Here is a 9,364-nt window from a genome sequence, read left to right as displayed (position 1 = left end):
GCGCGCCCTACACCACGAACGTGGTTTCGGGGCATCAAATACGCCAATTTTGACGGCTGTGTTTTTACGAAAGAAAAGTAAATGTCTACACGCACCTAATGTCTAATGCAATTCGCCATCACATCATTACCTCCTTTCTCGCATATCCAGTTTTGTTTGGGACTTAAGCACCATTTTGTGCAGCTCGAGCTACCTGCGCCGGCCTGCGCCACTTCGCGGCCGCGGCCGCCGCCTGCGCAGCGAACGCGTGTGGCTTCCGAGCTCAGTGCGCCTGTCGTGTGCGCGACGCGTTTTCGCGCCCACTGTAATTAAAAGCAATAAAAGTAGAGTGCCTGGAACGCTCCAGAACTTGAGTCGCGGCCAGCTGCCTCTCTTTCGCTGTGCTTCGTCTCGGGGGAGCTTGAAAGCTTACAGGGTACCCGAATTTGCTTGAGCCAGGCATGGTACTTCGTAGCGCAGCAGATGGGGCTCAGGCATCCCTCGCACTCGCTTACTGCTCCGACCAAGCAGGTAACTGTGGTAAGAAGGGATTCACGTTGGCATCGCACCGGTCGCTAACGTGGTATGACGTTACTGAAACTTTGTTATGCTGGAAATACATTGGCGTCATGGTTAGTGGCGCTACCGACGGGTCCCAATCTCCAGAACAAGCGTTCAAGTGCTCTTTGAAGCGAATTAAAATATATATTAAACGTTTGCTGTACCCACCACCTCGTGTTGAGTGTCCCTGCATACAGAGGAGGCCTACAGCAGGCTTTGTAATTTACAGACTTAAAATTTGGTGTCTCTGTAGTGAAGCTCCTTGTGAAGCTCCTGTGAAGCTCCTGTTTCTGCTTGCACTTCGCAGACTAGCTCAAATAAACTCACTTTTCGTCGTTTATCCGGGCGCTAAGGCAGCATTGATTTTATAACGCCCGAAAAAAAAAAAACTACCATGCGTGGTTTGACGTCACTGCATGCAGTCATGCAGTGACGACAATACAAGGTGCTTTGTGATTGGACGATGTCCAAGATTAGAATTCAAAACCGTTTAGGTTTTGTGAAACAACATGCTTGGCATCCGACATTATCGTTAGAATGACATTCGCGATACCTCAGTAATCGGCATACTGCGCTTCTGCTGTGTTGTCGACTGTAAAATGCCACAGATAAGCATACCAGCACGGCTTGGAATCGTAGCAATCACTAGCCGAGGCCTATACGCAGTGGATGAACGCCCTTTGCGTAACCGCAGACGCTCAAATAGGATCCGCTTTCACCCATCTTTGGAGCTTGCCTGGCTCGTGCATTTATCGTAAGAGGCGTGTTCGCATCAGACCAAGGGTAGACTGATTGGGGACTATGCCCACAATCCGTTGGTGCTTATGGCAACACCACGCCAACGAGAACTCGTCAGCGCGTCAGTGTCAGTCTTCACGCGTTCTGCGAACTCGCTCGTTGAGCAATGAACGTTACAGCACAAAAATGGTGAATGCCCCAAAAACAAATAAATCAACTTCAGAAAAAAGAAAAGAAAAAACTTTCACTGTGCAAAATTCGTACTTGCGACTTGCAAAAAACAGCACACCTGCATAGCCACTTTACATTTTAATTTAGTTTTAGCATTTCAAGCCGCTTAGGTGACTATTTCTTGCATAGCGCTCGTGCATTCAGCGTCCCCCGAATTCCCACAATATCTAATGCCTAGGGACTGCATTCCTTAGACGGAAAAGCGTTCGCAGATGTGGTCGTGCTGCTGACCGCTGTGCTAGTTCACACGGCACAAAAAGTGCTTCTTGCATCCTGCTTTTGTCTTTCTTTCTCGTTCATCACGTGTCTTTCTCCGAGCAAGTGTTGCCACGGTTACGGCGAGCACTTGTGCTTTTTTTTTTTTTTGCTGAATCACTTGCGCGGGCCGGGGACGCTCCGCGGTCGCCGTGAAGCACGCGCTCACGAGCGCTCGGCATTTGCTCGCTCCTCGAAGCCTTGGCCAGTTTTTTTTTTTTTTTGCTGAATCCCTTGCGCGGGCCGGGGACGCTCCGCGGTCGCCGGGAAGCACGCGCTCACGAGCGTTTGGCATTTTCTTGGTATTTTTTTCTTGCGCGGAGAACTTACGGCCAGTAACAACAGCTCCGCTGTTGAAAAAATTGGCGAAGCTTGCACCAAATCGCGCAAGGCTTGAACCATGGCGAAGCTGGAGGCCTCTTTTCTCTGTAAGCACTGCAGGACACACCACCACGCATTGCATTAGATTTGAAATAGTTTATTTACATGTTCCGTCTTCGCTTTTCACTGTAGTAGTATAGTGGTCATCAGGCACGTACCCAGGATTTTTTTTCGGGGGGGGGCCCAACCCAAGGTAACTTTTCTATGCAAATTAGGGGAGAGGGCGAGGGTACCGACCGTTACTAGTACAAACACGATGAACACCCAGTGTTTACCATAAAGGCGCGTAAACCTGCAAAGAGAAATGAAATTAAGTGTATCCGCTTTTGTGATGGAGGCGAAAAGCGAAAAAACTCGTGTGTTCGAGATTTCGGCGCACGTCAAAGACCCCCACGCGAAGTTTCCAAAATTTAAAAACGAACAGAAGTAATTAAAATTGTTACAGGAATAAATGCGTGCACCGCACATTCCCTCTGCTAATGTTAAGGCATGTTTACGGACCATCCTATACGTTATACGCAATCAAAGTCGGCAGAAACAGAAATGCATGTAGGCACTCGAGAGTTCAGATCTCCGTGGCAAACCTCTTGGGCTTCCATATTTTTCTCCAAACAAAACCTGTGACTACTAGTTATGAAAAAAAGGAAACAAAATGCTAGGTAAATCGGAGATGTCATACGCCTAATACCGGGTGTTATTAGCCTAAAACACACTCAGACTTCTACGTTTAACGGTCTGATATTCAAAGAGCCAACGATTCAGACCTCAGAAATTGCAGTATCAGACGCACTGGATTGCAGTATATGTAGATAACAAAACGGTTGCAAGCGTCAGCGCGTTAGCGCTTACCTTTGGAAGTTAAAGAAGTTTGTTATTTCCAGGGATGCGCCTTGTTGCTTCCTCGGCGTCGCAGCGTGCCTTGTCTTGTCCTTGCCCAGGGCAACGGCTCAGGATGCAAAGCGGGAATGAGTTCCTCTTCCATCCTCTCGTTAAGCCCGTTGGTGAAGTAAACTCGTTACTGTCTGCAGACACCTAGACGATACTCCGACATCGCGAGACTACGCTATGTCTAATGCGCCTCGTATTTACCTCATATGTACTTGGGGTTTTATAACCTCTCTAATACAAAAAAAAAAAAAATTCACAGTCCAATGGTGAAGCCGAAATTTCCCTCCGACAAAAGTCTGAATGGTGTCCGTCGAGATGTCCGGCCTGGGTTAATTTTCACCAATCACCCGCTGCGCACACCCGTCTCTCTCATGTTGACCACTGGCCACCTTGACCCTGCGTCCTTCCCTGCTCAAGCCCGGTGTTCTCGAGGTGTGTTCATAGGAATGCATCACGGGGTCAGTAAACCCGCCGTTGGGCACAGGAGCCATTAACCACGTACAATGGCTGTCAATCAACAATGCCGCTGTCACTGGCTTTAGTGGTCCGAAGGAATGCCGCCGGTGTCTCTTGCCGCCATACAACTATATGCGCCTTCACTTTGTCAGACAGTTGCAAGTTGGGAAAGTTGGTAGGTGTTCATACTTAATCACAGCGCGAAAGATGGGACCTTGCCGTCGTCGGGCTTTGTAACATTCTTGCGCTTCATATAGTGACCCAACTGCGGCATGTGAGGACGTCTATATGCAAGACGACGTGCAACACCCGCCGAGTGTCCCCAGCTCAGTTGACGCACCCCTAACTACCCAGAAACACACTCTCAACTCGGACCTCTCAATGACCGTGCTTCGTAGACTCGGCCAACCTCTTCCACCAGCAGAACCGTGAACAAAACAACCAGATCCAAATTCGGCTCATACCATCAAAATAATTAACGTCTATCATCGCCCAAACAAACCACTACCCTCTTTTTCACCCTATTTTGCCCGATCTCCTCACAAGGATCAGGCTACGCTGGTGTTGGGGGACTTAAATTGCCCCCACCCCCTTTGGGGGTACACTAAGGCCAGCCAAACGGGCCGAACCTTGGCCACTGCAATCAGTCAGGGCCGTTTTTGTCTCCTGAACGATTCCGCCTTACCAACCCGCCTCGGCAACTCTGTCGAACGCGACACCTCCCCAGACTTGTCGTGCTTACAGGGCACAGGCAGCCCTTCGTGGTCGCACCTACACGAAAGCCTCGGAAGCGACTATTCCATTATTGAAATCCGTTTGCCGTTTATACGGGCCCAACCGCATCCGGAATCACGCGTGGCTCTCACCGACTGGCATCGTTTCCGCCTGTCGGATCTCCCCACCATTTACCCAACTAATCCCGACGCTTGGTTTCGTGCCCTCATGCGCAATCATGACCGGCACACTAAATATGTTGCCCCCACAGCCGATGCCCCTTTCATAGACACCCATCTCGTGCACCTTTGGCAATCCACCTCGTGCACCACGATATCTGATCGCCGATTTTAAAATAAGCCCTGTTGACAACCCGTAGCACATTTTTTTACCACACTAACACCTACTTTCTCGCATGTGGAACTTCTTTTTAGCGACCAGATTGATTCGAAAGAGCAGCGACAAGCGGTTGCTACCGTGGTCTGCGCCGGTTCGAGCCGCTGAGTGTGCCGAGCTGGCAGGCGCGGCCGGCGTGTGCGTGGACTGTTTCCGTAGGCAGAAAATGCTTCACGATTGCCTGCTTTATCCATTTCTTGCGAACGACGCCCGTATACTATACACAATTCCGTATTTGCAGCCCTCGCCATCTCAACTCTCGTCCCTCGAGGACTCCCTCCGAACACTTCACCGCATCGCTGTGGGAGAACCCTCCTACGCCCGAAATCTCACCCGAGGAGAGGCAGTGCTGATACGCCAACTACAGGTGCGCGCGATATGGACGCCAGTGTTCGCAAAACACGTGTGCCCTGAGATATACCAGACAGACGCGTGTGCGGTGTGCGGCGGCGACCGAGCTACCATGAAGCACATGCTCTGGGAATGCCAACCAACGGACTCAACCGCGGATCCGCTACCACCGCGCCTGCAAAGTGCGGTAACCAGCACGGACTATAATCTACAGCGAGAGGTCGTTCAGCTCGCGCTAGCGGCCATCGAGCGCCAGCGGCCGAACCCGCTGCCTCCCCCCCCAGGAGGCCGGCGGTAGTAGGTAACCCTTTTCGCAGGCCAAATAAATATGTTGTTTCTCTCTCTCCTACGCCCCCAGCGCCACCCTTCTGGAACTCGGAATATACAATACTCTTGAAGAACGCATCACGTGCCATCGCCAGGCCCAACTAGAACGCCTGCAGACTTCTGCCCAAGGTCGTGCAATTCTCAGTACACTTAACTACCCCACTTCGCAACTGCCCCTCATACCACCGGAACTCCCTCTTCGGGCCACTTCCGCTAATTTACGGGTTGAGTCTTTGCCCCGCCACATGAACCCTGATCGACACCCTGCTCGTCGTGCACTGCGTGTTCAGGCCCTCTCCAAACGAATTAATTTTCTACTCTCCCATGGTTCCACCGTTTACTTCACTGACGCCAGCGACATCTCCTCAAACTCAACGGGCACGGTTTCATTTCTCCAACTCCCTTCTTTAGACATGCCACGATTTCCTTTCTTTCTCCACCGGATTCGACCTCCCTCGAAGAATACGCCATTGTCCTTGCAATAGAGCACGCTGACGCCAGTCTATATCTTCTCCGACTGTCAGTCAGCCCTTAGTGATTTTGCTAACCATGAGACCCACCCACACACCGCTGACTTCATCACTCCGATACTTGCATCGAATCCTCGGCCACGCTTCACACTGGTTTGGGTTCCTGGTCACGCTGGCATGTGCGGAAACGCCTTAGCAAACGCGCTCACCCGAGTACCTTTCCCGGGTGCGCCCATGTCCTGGCCAACCTTGTACCTCCCGCCGACGGTTTGTACTCAACACCGCGCTTCCCGCCGTTACCAATTACACGCCCAACGCCTATCAAGCACCTTGTACCCACCGCCCAGTTCCCGTCTAACTCGTGAGGCTGCATGCCTCATTCGGCAGGCTCAAACCTCTTCATTCCCCTCCCATCACATTCTTCACCGCATCTATCGGCGCCCAGGCCATCATTCCTGTCCCACCTGTTCTTCCTACCCATCCATCCCTCATTCTTATTGGGACTGCACCCCGCCATCACTTGACCCATCCCTCGCCTCCATCACCTCCTGGGAGCTCTGGCTGTCTCCCCCGCCGACAGTAAACATCCAGGCTGCCCAGGAAGCTCTCTACAAACACGTGCACCGGATCCGCACGGGCATTCTGGAGTACTACGTGGATCTGGCGAACTGAACTTTCAAATTATGACCTGGACTTAGGTCCTGCGGAAAATAAAAGTTTGTTCTCTCTCTCTCTCTGCGGCGAGCGCATTTCTTAACGGCAAACGCGAAAGCAGCGTTTCCACAAAAACCAGTGGAAAACGCGCTGTGAGTTCGGATCAGGGAAGGAAACGGTTGAGCCAACACCAGGCATGCATGGGCGATAGTATCCGCCGACGCCACGTCGCGCTAGGACAGAGGTATTTGTCGAATGTTCAAAGACAAAAAGTTTTCTTCAATTGAGTACGAGCCAAATCCGAACTTATCCTAATATTGCTCAAATTTTCCGCATAATTATTTATTACTTGTCGCCATAGATTGTCTCTAGTTGACATCTAAAACATGTCATTTAATAGTTTTGACGGCATTGCATTTAGGTCCGGTTCCAAACTTTCGTTTTTTTTTCCCTCAAATTCTCGTTAGGTGGATTCGGCTCATTTCGAAAAAAAAAAAACGCCTCAAATAGCTATCAAGCCCAGGATTTATATGGCGGCGCTTTAGGATGTGTACGAGGGGAGGTATGGCCCGAAATATTTCGGGGGGGAGGGGGGGGGTTTCTGGATACGTCCCTGGTGGTCATCGTCATAGCCATCTGTATCTCGTCTTCCTCATGCATGACTGGCGGACCCGGATCGTTTTGTCCGCAGGCTTTCACATTTATCCCAAGGTGGAACGCGTCGGCACGCGCTAGAAGCGGCGGCCACCGGCTTCGCGAACCGGGCGCCTGTAGCACGAGCTCTCTTGTGCTCGCCCCTTGAGGCGCGGACGCACGTGAGCTGTTTTCTTAGTATTTTTTCCGGGTACCACGCACAAGCCTGGACGACGCCGGGAGCTCCTCGTAAGGTGCGTGCTCACGTGCGCGGTAAACGGAGGGAGTAACTACGACCCGGGGTTTTCTGATGACGCCACACCTGCACACATTACGGCCTGCAACAACAACCCCGCTGTTAAAACGTAATCTGTAGTAAAATGAGATGATGCCACCCCATTTTCTTCTTTTTTTTATACCGGCTCCAATAACCGTGTTTTCCTCCTCCCTGCTTCGCGATTTCATCTCGGCCTCCGGAAGACATCCAGTTATCCCTCCCCTGCAGATTGTATCTGGTTCTTTCTTTTATCTGTCTATTCTCTCTCTCTCTTCTTACCATTGCGTCGCCACCGGCGCAGACAAAACCAGCCACGACAGCGTTTGGGCTCGAATTGATTTATTCCACCATGAGCGCACGTGAGCGCGCAACTCGAGAGGAGCGCCTGGAGTCGACCAGGCGTTCATGTGGGCTCGCGCCACGTGTGGAGCTTTTGTCGTAGTCGTCTTCCGCGCGGCGGACATTTGGCGCGCCAGTCGGTACAATTGTGTTATTTAATTAAATAGCCGTATCAAGTAAGGACCAATCCAAATTAGCCGGTATATGAGGCTAAGGGCCAATCCAAATTAGCCGGTATATGAGCCCACACTTTAAAAAAGGAAGAAGACGAGGGATAAGAACAAACACATTGAGGGCATCATCGTCGTCGTCATCATCATCATCAGGAAGCAAAACAAGAAACAGTTCCAGTTCCTCTCTTTTATGGATGCAGTCAACATGCAAGCACCCAGACAACAGAGCGAGGGCCCTGTGTTGATCGTGCGCGGCCTCCACCCCTACAAGGTCAACGCAGACGGGTTGTTCAACCTGCTGTGCCTATACGGGAACGTGGAAAAAGTGAAGTTCCTTGCGGGGGAGCCGGGAAGCGCATTGGTGCAAATGGCCGATTCTCTGGGCGCAGAACGGGCAGCGAAGTTGCTGCACAGCGCCGAATTCTTCGGCAGCGTGGTGCAGGTATATCGCACGACGCTCGATTCCGCCGACTCCAGCGAGCCGCTGTTCAGGCTTGCGGACGGCACGGAGTCGCTGAAGCACTACGCGTACAGCGACTACAATCGATTCAGCACCTCCGCGGATGCTGCCAGGAACCACATCCGGCCTCCGTCACGGTGGCTGCACTTCTTCAACGCGCCCGCCAAGATAATCAGTTACGACATTCGCGGGCTACTCTCGCTTCTTGGCTGCTCCGCGCCGGAATCGATCACGGTGTTTGCCTCCAAGACAGGATTCACCACCTCTGGCCTCATTCAGTTCGAGACAGCATCGGCTGCAGTCGAGGCTGTGGTCGCCTGCAACCACGTGAGACTTGTGGACGACTGCGGCAGTGCCGGGCTCGTGCTCAAGCTGAACTTCTTCCCGCGCAAACACTAGAATACCCACGGTGACTACCCGGGGCGTTGAGTCGGCACCAGTAGCGTACGTGTGCATCATGGACGATCATGTCCTGACGCAGAGGCTTCGGAAGTGTTGCGCAGGACGGGTGATTGTTGTTTCTGTGATTCTGGAAACCAGTGCTTTTTTTTCGGATGTGAAATAAATAGGTTTTTCCCGGACGTCGGCCTTGGCGTTTCTAACTGAATTTTTATTCACCCAGTTCAACCATCCTACATAAAGCAAAGGAAATTTGGAATCCTGGATCAGGACGAATTTTTTTCAACTGCGAAATTTCCAAGAAGGCTGCAGAGATTTCCCTTGTAGCCGTACAGCTGCATTTTAGGTGTATGTCTAAATTTCCTTCGCAGAAACTTAACCCTTATGGATTTCCCTAAATATGGTCAACCCCACATAATGTACTAATTAAGGTTATTTTGTTGGTAACGGAGGAGCAATCACACCCTCTGCGTGTTATTTGAACAGCACTTGCAAGCGCCTTAGCACATACGGCTGGCATCATGCATAATATAATAATATAGAAATAATTTACTCTTCCCTACTGAGAGTGAGAGGGAAAAGTACTCCCAGCCTGCACCCCAAATGTATCGCAGGTAGTACCCCTCTTTACAGGATCCGTAGAACTGATAGTAATGTGTCAGTAACAAGTTACAAGAATAAA

At 51.2% G+C, this 9,364-nt stretch overlaps 1 protein-coding gene across 1 annotated transcript; it reads left to right on the top strand.

Annotated features, from left to right (window-relative positions):
- The first annotated feature begins 8,028 nt into the window (after window positions 1-8,028).
- Window positions 8,029-8,682, top strand: LOC144179868 (heterogeneous nuclear ribonucleoprotein L-like). The gene has a single exon (XM_077708293.1). The coding sequence runs from the start codon at window positions 8,029-8,031 to the stop codon at window positions 8,680-8,682; it is 654 nt and encodes a 217-aa protein (XP_077564419.1).
- Window positions 8,683-9,364: the final 682 nt, after the last annotated feature.

The sequence above is a fragment of the Haemaphysalis longicornis genome, unplaced genomic scaffold (assembly GCF_048455015.1).
Source record: "Haemaphysalis longicornis isolate Haplotype H1 unplaced genomic scaffold, Haemaphysalis longicornis Haplotype H1 scaffold_4, whole genome shotgun sequence".
Lineage (NCBI taxonomy): Eukaryota > Metazoa > Arthropoda > Arachnida > Ixodida > Ixodidae > Haemaphysalis > Haemaphysalis longicornis.
Note: the sequence above shows the minus strand (reverse complement) of the source record. Positions and strands in the feature narration are given on the sequence as shown.

Excerpts from the sequence above, each read along its gene's own strand:
- LOC144179868 (XM_077708293.1), top strand. The coding sequence starts at position 8,029 with ATGCAAGCACCCAGACAACAGAGCGAGGGCCCTGTGTTGATCGTGCGC.